Raw genomic sequence first — 19252 nt, 5'->3', positions numbered from 1 at the left:
CTCCTAGTTACTTCCTCATGGGAAAATTTTTTTTTTGTCTTCCCAACTTCTAGCTATAGTGTTCGTGACTTTTTCATTGTTTTCTTTGATTCTAAAAGGATTATGAAGCAAACCTGAATTTCTCACATACTGTTGCAAGAGTGTTGCTGTTAAGCTACTGGGAAACATAGTGAGGAATATATATAATCCTCAGAGAGGTGGGAATTATGTGCACAGTTCTCACTGATTATCAGGAGAAGTGAACTGAACTCTGTGCACTGCTTTGACAATGTGTAAAACCATGCAATTCTTTCCTTTTAAATTAGAACACTTCAAATCCCAAACAGTAAAATCAGAAAAATTTTGGTAGATGGAAACAAGTATATTGTATTTCGTTTGATATAAACTCTCAGGACTCTTGCAAAATGTCTTGGCATAACTACTGGATACTTATGGTCATTTTTCCCAACACGAAAGACACTCATACTACATTGGATTTCAGGGGACTTCATTAGATGTTCACAAATAAAGGGGGACAAGTAGTCCAAGGGCAGACAAAAGAGACTTCAGGGCCCTGGGTCGGTTGGTGAGGGAATCTGGAGCACAGGTTGTTTTTAACTCTCTCTTTCCAGTTGCAGGCAGCAACAATGGAAGAAAATAGACATGTCCAGTCTATGAATACATGTTTTCATGCTAGTGTCACTGCCACAGTCTTGGGTTTTTTGATAATGGGATGGCCTACATGGCACTAGGCTTGGTGGTACCAGATGGGATTCACCTTTCTCAAAGGGGAATCATAGAACGATTTGGGTTGGAAGGAACCTTATAGACCATCTAGTCCCAACGCCCCTGCCACAGGCAGGGACACCTTCCCTTAGATCAGGTTGTTCAAATCCTCATCCAGCCTGGCCTTGAACACTTTCAGAAACAGGACATCCACAGTTTCTCTGGGCAACCCATTGCAGTGTTTCACCATCCTCAGTGTAAAAATTCTTTCTTATCTCTAATATAAATCTGCCCTCTTTCAGTTTAAAGCCCTGGCAAAAACTCCAGGAGGCCTGCATGGATGAGCAAGTAGCTCCTGGACAAACTGAAACCCAAAAAGGAAGTCTACAGTGGATGAAGCAAGGACAGGTAGCATGGGAGGAATACAGAGAAATTGTCTGAGCAACGATGGATCAAGTCAAGAATGCTAAAGCCCTGACAGAATTAAAGCTGGTCAGGGACATCAAGGGCAACAAAAAAACTTCTGTAGGTATGTCAGTGATAAAAGAAGGACTAGGGAAATCATGGGCCCTCTCCAGAAGGAAATGGGAGACCTGGTTACCTGGGATATGGAGAAGGATGAGGTACTCAATGGCATTTTTGCCTCAGTCTTCACAGGCATGTGCTCCAGCCATCCTGCCCAAGTCATGGAAGGCAAAGGCAGGGACTGGGAGAATGAAGAACTTCCCACTGTAGGAGAAGATCAGGTTCAAGACCATCTAAAGAACCTGAAGGTGCACAAGTCCATGGGCTCTAATGAAATGCATCCACGAGTGCTGAGGGAACTGGCAGATAAAGTTGCCATGCCACTGTCCATCATATTTGAGAAGTTGTGGCAGACCAATTAAGTTCCCACTGACTGGAAAAGGGGAAACATAGCCGCAGTTTTTAAACAGAGAAAAAAGGAAGAGGCAGGGAACTTCAGGCCAGTCAGTGTCACCTCTGTGCCTGGCAAGATCATGGAGCAGATCCTGCTGGCAATGAATGCCAAGGCACATGGTAAAAAAGGAGGTGACTGGTGACAGCCAACATGATTTCACAAAGGGCAAATCCTGCCTGATAAATTTGGTGGCCTTCTAGGATGGGGTTACAGCGTTGGTGGATAGGGGAAGAGCAACTGACGTAATCTACTTGGACTTGTGCAAAGCACTTGACACTGTCCCACATGACATCCTTGTCTCTAAATTGGAGAGACATGGATTTGATAGATGGAATTGGTTGGATGGTCACATTCAAAGAGTTGCGGTCAACGGCTCCATGTCCAAGTGAAGGCCAGTGATGAGTGGTGTTCCTCAGGGGTTAGTACTGGGGCTGGTGCTGTTTAACGTCTTTGTTGGCAGCATTGACAACAAAGTGGGATCAAGTGCACCCTCAGCAAGTTTGCTGATGACACCAGGCTGTGTGGTGTGGTGGACACGCTGGAGGGAAGGGATGCCATCCAGGGGCACCTTGACAGACTTTAGAGGTGGACCTGTGTGAACCTTCTGAGGTTCAACAAGGTCAAGTGCAAGGTCCTGCACGTGGGTCGGGGCAATCCCAAGCACAGGTACAGGCTGTGAGGAGAGTGGATCAAGGACAGCCCTGAGGAGACAGACTTGAGGGTTTTGCTTGATGAGAAGCTCAACATAAGCCGGCAATGTGCGCTGGCAGCCCAGAAAGCCAACCGTGTCCTGAGCTGCATCCAAAGAAGTGTGGCCAGCAGGTCAAGGGAGGTGATTCTGCCCCTAATCTGCTCTCATGAGACCTCACCTGGAATACTGCATTCAGCTCTGGAGTCCCCAACATCAGAAGGTCATGGAGCTGTTGGAACAATTCCAGAGGAGGGCCACGAAGATGATCCAAGGGCTGGAGCACCTCTGCTGTGAAGACAGGCTGAGAGAGTTGGGGCTGTTCAGCCTGGAGAAGAGAAGGCTCCAGGGAGACCTTCTAGCAGCCTTCCAGTACTTAAAAGGGAGCCTACGAGAAAGCTGGAGAGGGACTTTTTGCAAGGGCATGTAGTGACAAGACAAGAGGTAATGGCTTTAAACTGAAAGATTTAGATTAGATGTAAGGAAGAAATTCTTCGCTCTGAAGGTAGTGAAACACTGAAACAGGTTGCCCAGAGAATTTGTAGGTGCCCCATCCCTGGAAGTGTTCAAGGCCAGGCTGGATGAGACTTTGAACAACCTGATCTAGTGACAAGTGTCCCTATCTATGGCAGGGGTATTGGAACTAGATGATCTTTGAGGTCCCTTCCAACCCAAATGATTCTGTGATCCTATGATTCTGTGGTCTGCAAACTGACTGCTCTGCTGATACTGGATTCCTGTGGGTCTGTCTTGTATTACTGTTTCAGATACACAGATAACTTGTGTATCTGCTTTGTTATTTGAATGTTAACTTGGCATCATGTCCTGGGTCTGCCTGGGATACAGTTAACTGTTCACAGGAAAACTCGGAACAGACACAGTATGGACAGCTGACTCAATCTAGCCAGGAGGCTATTCAATACCATATGATGTCATGCTTAGAGTATATTTTGGGGTAGCTAGCTAGGAGAGAGGCTTGGCATTTGCCGATTGGGAGCAGGCTGGACTTCTGGTTTCCACATGGTGAGCAATCATACCACTCGTTTTGTATTGTTCTTTTATCAGTATTGTTGTGGTTATTATTCCTTTATCTTTTTTTTTTTTTGTACTGTACTATTAAACTGCCCTTTTCTGAGCCCACGAGTTTTACCCTTTTCTTCTGATTTTCTCCTCTCCATCTCACTGAGGGAGAGAAGTGAGCGAGTGGCAGTGTGATTGCTTCACTACTGGCTGGGCTAAACCATGACACGCCATAACTGAACTAATAATTTTTAGTTGTTTTATGAGCTGCTATATCCACAGTCCTTTACTGTAGGCATTAATTCCTGTGAAGCCAGCTACAATACTTGTAAGAGAGCATGGAATACATGTAAGCCGCTATTGTGAGTAAAATTCCTAAGCTTTTTTGAAATGAGTCAAGCTCACTCTCTGATGTCAGTTCTGAATGATTGCTGTGTCTCCTGCTTTTCTGCATAGTGATTGAAAGTGACATACAGCTTGAAAATTCAGAATAGTGTAGGTAATGTTTTCATAGATGTTTATATCCAAAGCAAATATTTACCATCATGCTTTGGTCCTATTTATAATGAAAAAGTTAGCATGCACTTTTAATGAGCTCATGCAATCTCATGCACAGCTCTAATTTTGATCATACTTCTGTCTGGGTAAAAAACCCCATAATTCTTACAAGATTCTGTTGGTTCATGATTTTCCTTCCACAAGTGGAAGTTGTGGGCATGACCCTACATTCAAATGAAACAGTAATAGAAGAGCCACAGAGCTGGGAAATCTGTCAGGCTTTTGCTTGCCCTTTAAAAAGGAAATGCGGGTCTGATTGTTGCATCCTGCTTGTTCAAGAGCAGTGCTTCAGCTACAGCCACGGAACCTTTAGTTGTATCTGTGGAAACGTCATAGAAACTGGGGACTTCAGCGACCTTGTTGCATGTGAGTGCATTTGGAACCTCCTACTGCATCTTCTTGCATGTACAACTAATAGTGCTGGGAACTGCAATTTGTTGGCAGAATGGATTTTCTAAGATGAACTTTAACTTTTGGAGTGGTGGTTTCCAAGGTTTTTCTCAGGTGTTCTGTAGTTCACTCTGATTTTTGTTATGGAGACTTTAATTCGCTCTGCTATCCCTGCGACCCAACTCCAAGATGGTAGGTGAAATCATTGTGAAATGAAGGCAAAATATTTTCAAATAGGACTTCTGATTTCCCTGAAATTCCACTGGCTAGTTGTCTCCTTGTTTCTAAGCTGAATTAAGGTTATAAATGTATGTTTTCTTACTGTAGGTAGATGCTGATTTTAAATTACATGAATGGATGGCATTGTATACTCTCCTTCTTTAGTAACAGCAAATATTTTTTCTGTATAGAATTGAATTATTTTATTGCTAGAATGAATTTGAAATGCGTAGAATGATTAGAGAGACATAACAGAAAAGAAAGAAACCTTTAGTCAGAATCTTAGCATAACTAATGTGTTTGATGATATAGGCTTTGTTTGCTGAACAAGCTTGTTAAAAAAGATATGATGAGCTTTCTTCTCCCTCTCCCTCAATCCTCATCTCCCCAACAAGTAATACAGATTTTTATGGACGAGTTGGAGACAGCCCAAATCATAACAGTGCAGACAGTATTTTGCATTATAGAAGGAAGAACTAAATTGATATGACAAGAAATAATGATCATAAATGAAGAAGTATCTGGTTTAGAACAAGCTGAAAAGATTTTAAAATTAAAAGCCTGCCTTTTTAAAAATCACTGTGTTGCTGAATTCTGTAATTTTTAATGTATGATGTACCTGTTGATACTTATCCACAAGAAGAGATAGTGTAATGCAATATTGAAGCAAAGGTAAAGAGTGACCTTAATTGCTGCTCCAGCAACATGTAATTTTGCAGCAAAAGTTTTGAAAATATGGAGATTTTATTTTTTGGTTACGTGGTATTCCACTAACAAAGTGTAGTATCTTTCAAATATCAGATTTCATGAGTGAGTTTTCAGTTTCTTTTTTTTTCATGTAAATATGTGCTCTTAGAGATTGGAGCATGTCTTGAATTCAAGAAGTTATTTTTGTCTTATATGATCCGCACAGGGTATCACTGCATAGAGTTTTTCTGTAAGCTTCAGGACCAGAAATCCCTTAAGATAAGTAATTTGCTTTCATGCAGACTCTGAATAAATATAACTTTTTTTTTTGAGGTTTCTCCTCCCATTCTCCTTCTTCTGGGGTGTGGGGGGAACTGGAAACACTACTACTTGCCTGAACTTCTGAAGCATGAGGTCTTGGTTAGGATTTTGCATAGATTTCCCAACGTATTCAGGAGTTTTGCACGTGATCATCAAAGAGTCTGTGCCAATGCCCTTCTACTCTTTTCTGAAAGTGACTGTGCCTCAGAGAGCTGTGTCTATGTACCATGCATGAAAATAGCAAGAGGGATTATGTACTAACTATACCGTAAATCAATTGTCCATGTGCAAAATTTAAGAAATCCTATATAACTTCTGTTGGGTGATATTTTAGAAGAGCAACAAAGCAATTTTTAAAATTAGTGTTTGTTATTTAAGTGGTTTTTTTTTTTTTCATTTTAAAGTTTTTTTTGTTTCCCTCAAAGTTTTGAGGCATTTATTTCCAGGCTCTGACAAGAAAAGACATACTGTGACAGAGAGGGAGAGCTGGCAGTTAGAAAGGGGAGGAATTAGAAGTTAAGTGAATCCTATGTCTTTCCTTGAAAACTGAAGTAAAGCAAGAGCTAGTTAAGTGTCTGTGACCATCTCAGGCTCCAAAGTAAGGAAGTTAGCACAAGTTAATTCCTGTGTTAACTGCTCCTTGAAATAGGTGTACAGTCCTTGTAGTGAATTTGTGGACATAGTGCTCATAGAAGTAGGAAGAGCCTGCTCATATTTTAAATTTCATCTTCTGCTGGGTAGCAGCAGTAGGAAGCCCAGGAGCCGCTACTCTGAAAGGAGCAGAGAAACAAAGAGGAGAATGGAAAACAGAACTGTCTCTACATTATCCTGGACACAGGTGTCTGGGAAAGGATGGCAGGATGTGGTGAGTGCATGATGTATCTTTCTGTTAGAAGTGAAAGTGGTGAGTTAGGAGGGGAAATAGGCATAATAATGTTCACTATGTACTGTTCTAGAGGTTTTAATAGCTGAGAATACAATATATCATCAGCAAATATATTGAGAAAGGCTATGCAAATTGAGCAATCTACTTGATCAGGTCAGATTTATAAGACTTAATGTTAAAAATCCTTGTGGTAGGCAATTAATTTATAGACTCATAGAATCATTTCAGTTGGAAAAAAAACTTAAAATCATCGAGTCCAACCGTTAACCTCATGTTACCAAGTCCACTACTAAACCATGTCCCTAAGTGCCACGTCTACCTCCAGGTATTGTGACTCAACCGCTTCCCTGGGCAGCCTGTTCCAATGCTTCACAACCCTTTCAGTGAAGAAATTTTTCCTACTATCTGATCTAAACCACCCCTGATGCAACTTGAGGCTGTTTCATCTCATCCTCACTCTTGCTACTTGGGAAAAGAGAATGACACTCAGCTCTATACAGCCTCCTTCAAGGTAGTTGTAGAGAGCATTAACGTCTCACTTCTCCTCCTTTTCTGCAGACTAAACAACTCCAGTTCCCTCAAACATTCCTCATAAGACTTGTGCTCTAGACCTTTCACCAGCTTTGTTGCTCTTCTGTGGACATATTTCAGCACCTCAACATCTGTTTTGTAGTGAGGGGCCCAAAACTGAACACAGTATTGAGGTGCAGCCTCACCAATACCAAGTTCAGGGAAACGATCACTTCCCTAGTCCTGCTGGCCACACTAATTCTGATACAACCCAGCATGCTCTTGGCCTTCTTGGCCTTCTTGGCCACCTGGGCGCACTGCTGGCTCATATTCAGCCGGCTGTCGACCAACATCTCCGGATTCTTTTCTGCCAGGCAGCTTTCCAGTGACTCTTCTCCAAGCCTATAGAGTTGCATGGGGTTGTTGTGACTCAAGTGCAAGACCCAACACTTAGCCTTGTTGAAACTTGTACAGCTGGCCTTGGCCCATTGATCCAGTCTGTCCAGATCCCTTTGTAGAGCCTTTCTACCCTCGAGTAGATCAACATTCCCACCCAACTTAGTGTCATCTGTAAACTTACTGAGGGTGTACTCAATCCCCTCATCCAGATCATTGATAAAGATGTTAAACAAAACTGGCCCCAGTACTGAGCCCTGAGATACATCACTTGTGACCAGCCATCAGCTGGATTTAACTCCGTTTACCATAGCTCTTTGGGACCAGCCATCCAGCCAGTGTTTTACCAAGCTAACAGTGTATCTGTGCAAGCCAGGAGCAGCCGGTTTCGCCAGGGCAATGCTGTGGGAAATGATGTCAAAGGCTTTACTAAAGTCCAGGTAAACAACATCCAAAGCCTTTCCCTCATTCACTAAGCAGGTCATCTTGTCATGGAAGGAGATCAGGTTAGTCAAGCAGGACCCGCCTTTCATAAATGCATGCAGACTGGGCCTGATTACCTTCCAGTCCTGTATGTGCCATGTGATGGCACTCAGAATGATCTGATCCTTAACCTTTCCCAGCACTGAGGTCAGACTGACAAGTCTGTAGTTCCCCAAATTTTTCTTCAGCGCTTCTTGTAGATGAGCATCACATTTGCTTACCTCCGCTCACCAGGACCTCCCCAGTTAGCTAGAACTGCTGATAAATGATTGAAAGTGCCTTGGTGAGCACTTCTACCAGCTCTCTCAGTAACCTTGGGTGGGTCCCATCTGGCCCCGTAGACTTGTGAGTGTCTAAGTGGTGTGGCAGTTCGCTAACCCTTGCCTACTGGATTATAGAGCCAGCAGGAGTTATGAAACTTAGCCAAAGCCAGACCATATTTCTCCTCAAGGCCATTACTGCTCATCAGCTGTGCTGGGACACTGCCTTTGAGTGGGAAGGAAGCTTTGTTACACTGCATCCTCTGAAGACACAGTGCTGTGCGGTTTGCAACTTTACATCATGGAAGTCATTCTGAAGAATAAACCTGCTTATCATCTTTGTCACCCCTACAGATCTTGGTAGTTAGCAGTACAGGCTTCCGGTATCTTATATTTTGATAGTTTTCATTGTCTAACAAACTGGTAGAGGGAAAATTGAAATATAATTCTGTACTTAAACTGAGATTTTGTTTAAAACTTTCCAACTTTTGTGGCTCACTCTATCATGAGAGCAAACTGTGATTAATTTTATTTAGTCCTGTCTTTATATAATTATAGTTACATAATATCAAAATTTCTTTATCTAAAAATCCATCTTTAATAATGATATCATTAAAAAAACACTAAACACAGTCTTTTGTTCAGAAGACATTGTATAAATTTCTGTCCCTCACTGAAAAAAGAAGAGTTCATTATTTCCAGGTGTTATCACCTCCAACTTCACTGCGCCTCCCAGTCTTCAGTAACTGAGTAACTTGAGAAATTTCTTTCTTAATAAACTGTTGTTTTTTTTTTTCAATTTTGTTTTTGTTTTTCCTCCAGCATGTGTAATTGAAATTTGATATAAAACTGGAAATTCTTTATCTTGAATGTGAACTGTCATACAGTTAAATAACTTAACATTTTGGCTCTAAATTTGTGCCTGTTATTTCAGCTCCTTTAGATTTAGGCTGATTTACCGGTTGATAGATAGAAGGAAAAGAAATACTCCAAAACAGATTTAACCGAATAAGAACTTAATTTCTAGAAAGAAAACATGAAATCTATATATTTGAACTGACTTGAATTCCTTTACCTTAAACATACGATAGTGGTTTCATGAGTTCATGAGGTAGTAAGTCGAACCAAAGTAACTCTTTGTTGTAATTCCTATGAAGAGACAGTACTTACTGATAATGCAAGTTTTTCCAGAAAAATTTTCATGACAGTAACTGAATGTGTAAGTTACACTTGTTTGGGTGTTTTGACCCTAAGCCCATACAGTAACTCAAATTCTCTGGGAGCTAGGTATTAGCATGCAAATGACAAAGTTGCCTGTCGAGCCTCCAAATTGTGGCTTTTGATTTTCAGCAACAAGGTAATTTCAGACTTCTATTTGCTTCTTTCTTTCTTTCTTTCTTTTTTCTTTCTTTCTTTCTCTTTCTTTCTTTCTCTTTCTTTCTCTTTCTTTCTTTCTTTCTTTCTTTCTTTCTTTCTTTCTTTCTTTCTTTCTTTCTTTCTTTCTTTCTCTTTCTTTCTTTTCCTTTTTTTTTTTTTTTTAAATGACTTACTCTTTTTCACATATTTGGTGTATTTGACCTGATATACACAGAAATCTTTATGAAAAAGCCCAGGGTATTTTCAGGTGAGTTTTAACTTGAACAGCTACAAAAGCTGAAAAATGGAAAAGTCAGTAACAAATAGTCTTCTGAGTATTTTTGTTGGGCTGCCTTAGTTGGAATTCACATATCATGAAAGTAAAAAAATGGGACTGTGGGACAGAGAAACAGGATCAATGAACACAAGACACTGCATTATTGTTTCAGAAGAAATTCTGAGGGCATTAAAAATATCTCTTGTGTAGAGGGGTGTGTGTAAATGAGACCCTGTTTTTACCTGGGCTGCTGAGATTTAAAATAATTAATCTCAGAAAAAGATCATTGCTGAACTTTTGCTGTTACATCAAGTAACACCCTTATCTCTTTTTAAAAACTATTTTACAGAAGAGGAGAGAAGCCTATATCTTTTAACAGAGCTGGTAACATAAGATAGCTGTTACTAATCACAGCCTCTGATTATTATTTTTGTATTGTCTGCACCAGCAATTTCAGAAATCAGACTGTAGACACTTGAGTAGAGATGATTTTATAATATTTATGCTACGGCTTCAAGAGGCCTTTAGGCCCTGGAAGGTTGTGTTAGTTAACTTTTGCTCAAACCTTAAAATGCTATTTCTGACTGTGCAGCTGTCATGGAAGGGATCTGCTCTCACTGCAGTTTAACTTACAAGTCATACTAAACCTATAGGCCAAGGGTTCTCTTGGAACAATTTATATTTCTAAATGTAGTTAAAAAGAGCAAATGTCTTCAAAAGAATGATCTAATTCCTAAATAGACTAGAGAGTCTGCAAACTATGTGAAATAACTTTTTTTTTCAACTGATCAGATTTTTTTTCCAAAATTTTATTCTCTTGGACACTTGGACACAGATTTACAGAATGCTGCTCACCCAGCACTGCCCAGAGCTTATCAGCAAACAATGAATGAAGAATTTAAAATAGTGTTCTTTCAAGTATAAATAACCTCTGCGCTGGGTTTATATAGCAGAGTTCTGGTTGCAGGGGAGGGGCTGCAGAGATGGCCCCTGTAAGGAGCTGCTTGATTGGCTGAGCCGATCAGTGTCTCTGTGAATGATGTGTTTAAGAAGGGGAAGCTGTGCCATGCGAGATGTCCAGCTTCACTGAGGTGGGAAGTGAAGGGGCTGCCCCACATCCTCTGCCCCAGCCTCCTGTGATAGCCAAGAGATTAATGATTTGGTTTTGCAAGCGAAAAGTGTATACTTCTGGCATTATAAACAGATATCAGTAACGTATAATTTTTACGTTTATAATTTTATAATAACAGATATCAGTAACAGATAATTTTTGTAGTGCATTTTAGCAGCTCTGATTAGTACCTCCTTAATTGTGGACTAGTATGACCACAAATGCTGCTAGAGCACCTTCAGCCCCTCGCATGGCAGTGGTAGTTCACTGGAACCATGCAGCTTCTTTACAGGTTAAAGTTCACTAGTCTTGCAGTTATACTACTTTTTCCTGTGTCGTATTTGGAATCTGAATTAATCTGCTTGAATATCTGAATTAATGTGCTTTTAGTATGTTTTCCAGTGGGAATGTTTGCTCTTGACTATACTTGGTGTGAAAAATGACAGTGAAGTGTGATGATTGCAGTCCTATTCCTCAGGCTTTTGCTTATTCCTTATGGTTTGTTTTGGTTTAAGAGTATCTTTTTTCTGTCCTTCCTATAAGCGTTTTATCTCATATTGTAGCAGCTCGTGCGTTAAAACTGAAAGGTCACAAGAGTTCAATTCACATGGTTGATTACTCACACTATCATGTTATAAATTCCAGTGAACCATTAGGAGGCAAACAGGTCAGAGTTTATCTGAGTGTAAAAGCTTTAAACATGTTTGCTGTGGTTCCTCTTCAAAAAATTACCTGACTTCTATGCTTCTGTGAATGCATATGCCAACATAAATAACTCCAGTAACCTTTTGATACTTTGCCTATGTGCTTTCCAGTGGAGAACAGTAGTCTGTTGATGCCCTTGATCTTCAGTAAAGTCCTGATCTTATGTATTTTCAGCACTACAGAACAACTACGACACTGAATGCTTCCAATTTTTGCAAATACTTCTGTAAAAATTGGTTTTAACTCTTGTTTTCTGTCGCGGGTTAGGCTGCTCTGGCAACCAAACCGTCCCTCCTCCCCCCCTCAAGTCGTTCACTCACCCTCCCCCAGCCCCAGGGATGAGGGAGAGAATTAAAGGATAAATGGGATACTCGTGGGTTGAGATAAGAACGATTTAATACAGATGATTTAATACACAGGGTAGATGCTCACCACCCCATCTTAAGCGAAGCCCATCTCGTCCTGAAGCTGCAATCCCGGACGAACGTGAGGCCCCGAAATAGAGAGGGGCAGAGAGAGAGAGAGAGAGAGTACTCTGAGAGTGGGAGTACTGGGAGAGAGAGAGGAAAAAAAAGGCAATAGAGCAAAAGCGCAGCAAGTGCAAAAGAACAGGAGAGGCGGAAGAGCCAAAGCGCAAAAAGCCCTTCTGTCCGGCTGTCCCTCACCTTTATACTGGGCATGACGCTGCATGATATGGAATAGTAATTGGCCAGTTTGGCTCTCAATCTTAAGTCCAAGTACAAATCGTTAAGGAGAGTCGTGGACCCCTTGTCCTGGCTATGCTCCCCCCTTATCCTGTTTTGGTCCTGCACACTGACAAGAACACGGGAAGCTGAAAAGTCCTTGAGACCTCAGTGCCAACTATAAACATCAGCTTGCTATCAACATGCTTCTCAGAGTGAGCCTCTGAGTAAAACCAAAACACAGAGCTCTTCTAGCTGCTAAAAAGAGGAGCTAGCTGTCCCAGCTAAAACCAGGACATTTTCCTAGAAATTAATGTCTCTTGGATATTAAAACTGTGAATTGCCTTGAAACTAACTTTTGGTTTAGCTTTCTATCTTAGTTTTAGTTTGAGATTTTTTGGTATAGTTATTTTTAACTAAAAGAGTTATTAGTCCCTGCATGGAACTCTGAAAATATTAAGATAGTTGGTTTTAGAAGAAACTTATCAGAGAATAAGCTCTTCAAAAACCAAACTGCTCTATGAGCAGCAGAGCTGATGAAGCCTACTTTCTGGCAGATTTATGCTTTTTATTTTTGTCGTCTTTCCTTCCCTCTGCAGTGCCTCCCCTGTCTTCTGCCTCTTTTGCTGGCCATGCAGCAGCACATGCCATGGCTGGGGTTGGAGCTGTGTACTGATTGGCTGCTACCTTTTGGAGTGGTTAAGATGTGAGTTTTAATACCTGCCTTTTTTCATAGCAGATACTGATTTGTGTGTCTTCCACCAGCAACTGGTTGCTTTGGAGTGGGATTGCATTGGGACTTGAAGAAATTTGGTCCTGAGTCTGTTTTCAGATTTGATTGAGGCTAGCCAGCAGATTTGAAAAGTAACCAGCTGAGGGAGTAATCAACAATAATCTCTGCTAGAAATAGTGTAGTGAATTCTTAATAAACTATTATTGGAGAGAAGAATTGCTTCCGTTGCACAATACTTTGTCTTTCCACATTTTTTTCTTCAGTGGTTTGCTCTGTGTTTTCACTTGTAAGCTAGCTTTCTATCCTCTTTCTTTACTCTGTGAGGACTCCAGTCTGACATATAAGTGCATGTGTTCCAATGCAGAGACCATAGTGCTGGACCACTGAACTGCAACCGCAGCCTGAAGGCTGGAACACGAGCACTGTACTGGGAAATGCAGAAAGTACAGTAACTTTTAGAAGCTACTTTTGCCTGGAGGTTGGAATAGATGACCTCCTGAAGTCACCTCGAGTATCTTGTGATGCTGTGATCCTTCTCCTAGTCAGAGCAGCATGTTTACAGTGGGTCAAAGGGTGAGCAGGTAGATCCAAATTCCAGCAAACTCCTTGCTTTCATCTGTCTCGGTATTGCTTGTCCAGACCGACAAGTGCACCTTCCTCTTACTGACTTTTGTTGCATAGGGATTTTTAATTATTTTTCATATTTTAAGGCCTTTTCAGAGAACTGTTCAAGGTTAATATTTTATAAAGTAACAGTAGTTTTTTGTTTGATATACAAGATGCTGATTTATGAAGCTATTATTTGTTTTCAAGGTATCTGAATAGTTTGTTAGCTCCACTCTGAAAGAAGTGGCAGGTAAGTATTTTAAGAGGTTTAATACACAGATATCACACAAAGAGAAAAGCATGGTAGAATGTGGGCTAGAGTAAGAATACTGGCTCCATCCTTTTCAGTATTATGGCTACTGACACTATAGTTTTCTGTTTGTTGCCTTGAAACAAGAAGTCTTGATACATTTTATAGTAAACATTGAGGAGTTTAGTATATCTGGTTTGAGAAGATTCTTGCCATCTTTTGTTTAAGATATTTTATTTTCATGTTTGAAAATTCCAGCCATATAGAAACTTTTTTTTTTTAAAAAAAGATACTACTAAGCCAAAAACCTTCACCCTCTGAATATCTTCCATTAGTCTGTTTCAACTTTTTAAGTCTTATCAAGCAGCTATATATAGTCATATTCCTGAAATTGTTATTGCAATTTATTTCTGTTTAATATTATCCGCAATTATTGGACAGGAGCTTAACGACATAGATAAAATCAGTAGTGTATTATAGGAACACTGATATTCTAGGCTGTATATACATTGGCAAAATGTGCGTTCTTGTCAGAAATTAATAGAAGTCAGCCTACTTTTCGGTATGTTTAGATCCAAAGAAAAATCTCTTTCTCATTCTGAAAACACAGAATGTGGAGGATAGGAGTGTGATGTTAGTAGTAGACCTTCCTATCTGGAATAGATTAACTTTCATTTCTGAAGCCTTGCAGTTGGACGAAAGTTTTCTCTAGTCTCTTAGGTAGAAGCTGTGACAGGGGGCTAGTTCAAATTAACTGTATTTTCGAGGCCCTAAAATATTGGTAATGGGATTTTGTGGGCTTTTTGAGAGAAAAATCTCCAATAAATTGCTTTTTCATTTGATTTTTTTTTTTATTCTTTAGACGACTCTGTTGTGTCCTAACAAAAGCCAATCAACATTCTTTCAATGTTGTTTATAGTATTTTGGATTAACTACAGTATGAAAAACCTCATATAGCTACTTTTGCGTTTCCTTGTCCCATTCTGTGTATATACTTCTTTCCAACAATGTTTTTAATTTTTTCCACTTTGCACTGAGCAGGTTAACTGAAAGATAACTGTTTATAGACATGACCAGAAGCTTGATTAAAATATAAATAAATAAATATAAATAAATATAAATAAAACATGTAGAATACGAGAATAGGCTTTAAAAATTTTGGATGAATTTAAGTTCTTCTTTTATGTTCAGTGATCTGTTACCTGTTAAGGACAAATTTTATGGAGACAAACAGTCTGATTGGCACTGATTTAACTTATTACCGTATGGATTGTTTCAACGGTAGTATTAGCTAGATCTTAAATGAAGATGTCAATTGGAACTGTAATTTTTATACTGACGATTTTATGTGAGAAATATTTTTTATCTTTTTTAGAGTATGTGTGAAAAATGACGTTTAAAACATCAAATGGATATTTTATTTGTGTAGCTGCCAGCATACTAGCAGATTTTCTCCCCTATTAAAGATCTCAGTAACTAGCATATTCAGAAACACCTCTAAAACTGTATTGACTGCCTTTGCTTTACCCTGCAACATAAAGGTTATTCCATCTTAAGTAATTTAGTTGAATACAAGTGTAGTTTACTGAGGTAGAGGATATGTAACCAAGACACTGATATCAATTAATTGAGAGTGCTGTATATCGAATCCCCAGTTATGGTGCAAGACATGTGATTGAGTATGCGCAATGGAAGCATCCTTTTGAAGACACTGAGTGAAAAAATACAGTAGGCAGAAAAGTACAGAAATATTTTCTGGAAAATTGAAGAGCTCTTGATCTTATGTGTTGTAAAAGTGTTTACCATTCTGTAATTCAGTAAATTATCTTTGAGGTATTGTAATTACGCCTTTTGTTTGTCATGTAATGTATGATCTTTTTTTTTTCAGATCAAATTCAATTACCCAGGAATATGATTGAAAACAGTATGTTTGAAGAAGAGCCCGATGTAGTTGACTTGGCAAAAGAGCCTTGTTTACATCCCCTGGAGCCTGATGAAGTGGAATATGAACCAAGGAGCTCCCGGCTTTTGGTGCGTGGCCTTGGAGAGCATGAAATGGATGATGATGAAGAGGATTATGAGTCATCAGCAAAATTGCTGGGAATGTCCTTCATGAACAGAAGCTCAGGTCTCCAAAATAACATGTCTGTCTATAGACAAAATCCAAATGGATCGTGTTCGGTGCCCTCTACGAGGACCATGGTGGTTTGCGCAGTTGTTCTCGTGATTGCAGTTTCATTAATAATGACAATTTATCTTCTTCCCAAATGTACCTTTACTAAAGAAGGCTGCCATAAAAACAATCATACAATGGAACTAATATACCCTTTGGCAACCAATGGAAAACTATTTCCATGGGCAAAAATTAGACTTCCTCTTGATGTTGTACCACTGCATTATGATCTTGTCTTGGAGCCAAACCTAACTACTTTGAAATTTGCAGGCTCTGTAAAGATAGTGGTTAACATCATCCAGGTAACTTGGAAGATCATACTTCACAGCTCAGGACTTAATATCACCAAGGCAACCATTACTTCAGCAGGAGGGCATCAAGCACAGCCAGTTGAATTCCTGGAATATCCATTGCATGACCAGATTGCAATCATGGCTCCTGAGGCTCTCCTTGTAGGACAGAATTATACTGTCAACATAGAATATTCATCTCATTTATCAGACACCTATCATGGCTTTTACAAAGTTTCTTACAAGGATGAGAATTCTAAGCAAAGGTATGCCCACAAATGCAGCTTCTCTCTTCTGTCACTTCTAGGTTGTGCTTTGATAATAGAAATAACAAGGGTTGCTTTTTCTATTGAATATTTTGTACAACTCATTCCTATTGAGAAAAATCGATCTTTAATCTCCTGATTAATGTACCTGAAAAATATCTTTTGTGGATGAGTTCATTAAGTCATGGCAGCTTCTCCATCAGTTAAATATATTGCAGTATAGTGGTTGCAGGTAGGTATAGTGTGGCTTTTTGATTAATTTTTACTTTATCTCTTTGGAAATTCTTCTCACATCTCTCAAGGACCTGAGTCTCAAGGCAGGGACGGGGGGAACAAAGTCCCGCCATCGTAGGAACAGATTGAGTTTTAGACCATCTGAGGAACCTGAACGTGCACAAGTCCATAGGACCCAATGAGATGCATTCTTGTACTAAGGAAACGGGCAGATGTAGTTGCCAAGCCACTCTCAATCATATATGAAAAGTCATGGCAGTCAGGCAAAGTCCTCAGTGACTGGAGAAAAGAGAAGCATCACACTCATTTTTAAAAAGGGTAAATCGGTGCTTTTTAGCAAGAAATTAATGAAATTGCTACCCACCACCACCCATTTCAAACAGGCCTTACACTGGCCATGTACTTAAGTGTTCATGACTTTGTTGGCACATAATTGTCCGTGCAGGTTTTCTAGAAACAGAGCAGTGCAATTAAAAAAAAAAAGATGTAAAGAGCAGTATGAGTCAGTCCAGGACCAGCTAACAAGAAAGTAGTTTTGAAGGGCCCACAAAACAACTGCTAAATAAAGGCATAAAACACTTAAGCAGCTTGTGCTAAGAAATGCTAAGATCTAAAGCTTAAAAAAAAAAAAAGTTAAATGGAATGTAAAGGAAAAAGCAAGAAAAAACAAAGCTATCAGTGTTACAAATCTTTGCAACAGCAGAGAGTTTGTATGGAAGTTCCCAAAACATTAATAAGTAGATTTTATTTCCTGGAACAGGAAAGTAAAACTTACAACTAGCACCATCAACCCAGTCTTTTACAAAATTGACAATATAGACTTGAAATTATTGTCTGGGAAGAGGATCATGCTGAGATTGTGTTTATTTTCAGTTAATTTAAACAAGGCCCTCCATTGAGCTGTTGCAAACTTTTTCAGTGAGACTTCTTGAAGAATAAAACAGAAGCATGGCAAACTTGGTCACAATTTTCTCTTTCCAGTGAGATATGATGTCTAAATGCTGCTAATGTTTGCATTATGTGAGTCCTTGAATGATAGCTCATCTTCAAAAAAATAAACAAAACAAGATACTCAGTGCAATGATGATTTCATAGACTGTTAGGAAGCTACATAACATAAGAAAAATGTATTTCTATTATATTTTCTAAACAAAAACCCAGGATGTTTGTTTCAGATTAAGCAGGCTGCTCTAAGCATCAATAACAGACATTTTAACCAAAACTCATTTATTCTACTAAAGTTTACTCACAGTTTGCTTTTAGAACTCCCTTTATATAGATCCAAGTGGGTCTATGACGTAGTGTTGAAGTGTACAAGAAATAAGTTAGTTGCATCAGTTGTTTTCAAATATATGCAAAACCTGGTGCATTCAGATGAACTGTGGAACATTAAGTGGGTTCTTGAACTGGTCAGCAACTGAGGTAAGGCAGAAACTCTCTCCTGCTTACTCCAGTGTGTTCCTGTTGGTCTTCACATGAGGTAGACTAAGGGGCTTTCTTTGAGATCAATAATTTTATGAAACAAGTGTGGATTAAAGGATTGCTGATCTGTTTCTGTTTGCATCTCTGATGAAGGTGGGCTTGTTTTACTGAGATGCAAACGTAGATGACACTTCAGATTCCCCAGAAAAAGTGCTGTTGATAAGCCTCTTGTGAAAGGGATGTTCCTGACCATATGCTAAAAAGTTGTATGCATGATCATTTGAGAGAATCTATTGCAGCTCAGGAAACTGCTGATAGACTTCAGAATCCCGCCATTATAACAAAAATGCCGCAAGTTCTCTCAGAACATAATCTCAAGATGGAATGAAATACAGCTAAATAGCTTACCACAAATGCTAAAGACTTGGATTACCATGAATTGAGTGGGAGTAAGAATGCAGTAAGAAGCGTAGAAGGCAAAAATAATTGGAATTATTAGTCTCTCTTTGAATTTCCATGCTTTTTCCTATTCTGATGTAGCTGAAGCTTTGTTTTCTCATTGTCTTTACTGTAGTAGGAAGACAAAGTGTAAGTGTTCACAGAGGAAAAAGGTGATCTGTCAGTAAGTTCTTGAAGTTTTGTCCACCATCAGTCCAGTGCTACCTGCTTTTGTTCAGGAACAGGATGTGGCACATGTTTTAATTTGTATGATTTTCAGTAAATCCTTTTCAGATAACTCTTTGCTGGCATCATTATTTCCATTACCTTGCCTGCCTCTTCTATTTCCAGAGGCTTTATCTCTGTATACTTAATGTCAGTGATTTTAGAAATGCAAGCTTTTTTGACAACCTCTCTTGTTATTGTTCTGTGTAAAGCTCAATCTATCAAGCTGCTTTTGCAAGAAAATGTCTTTTCTTCTAGGTTAGTTTATTTTCTTTTAAAAACTTTTTATATTGCCACAAAAACATTAAAATTATCAGATGGCAAAATAGTTCACTGTTGCCAGATGCAAATTTAAAAAATAAAAAAACCTTAGGTCTTATTTATATTTTTATGCAGAATGGTTCTTTATTGTTTGTTTTTCTTCTGTAAAATCTTGAGGTG

General features: G+C 39.4%; 1 protein-coding gene across 2 annotated transcripts in view; it reads left to right on the top strand.

Annotated features, from left to right (window-relative positions):
- Positions 1 to 19252, top strand: part of LNPEP (leucyl and cystinyl aminopeptidase) — a 76073-nt gene that overhangs the window by 19128 nt on the left and 37693 nt on the right. For both annotated transcript variants that reach the window (XM_086628985.1, XM_086628986.1), the window contains exon 2: positions 15652 to 16492. In XM_086628985.1, the coding sequence (XP_086485111.1) occupies positions 15652 to 16492 (841 nt within the window). The remainder of the gene's footprint in view (positions 1 to 15651; positions 16493 to 19252) is intronic.

The sequence above is a fragment of the Tauraco erythrolophus genome, chromosome Z (assembly GCF_009769465.1).
Source record: "Tauraco erythrolophus isolate bTauEry1 chromosome Z, bTauEry1.pri, whole genome shotgun sequence".
Lineage (NCBI taxonomy): Eukaryota > Metazoa > Chordata > Aves > Musophagiformes > Musophagidae > Tauraco > Tauraco erythrolophus.
The sequence above is the reverse complement of the archived record's forward strand: the minus strand, read 5'-3'. Positions and strand labels throughout refer to the sequence as shown.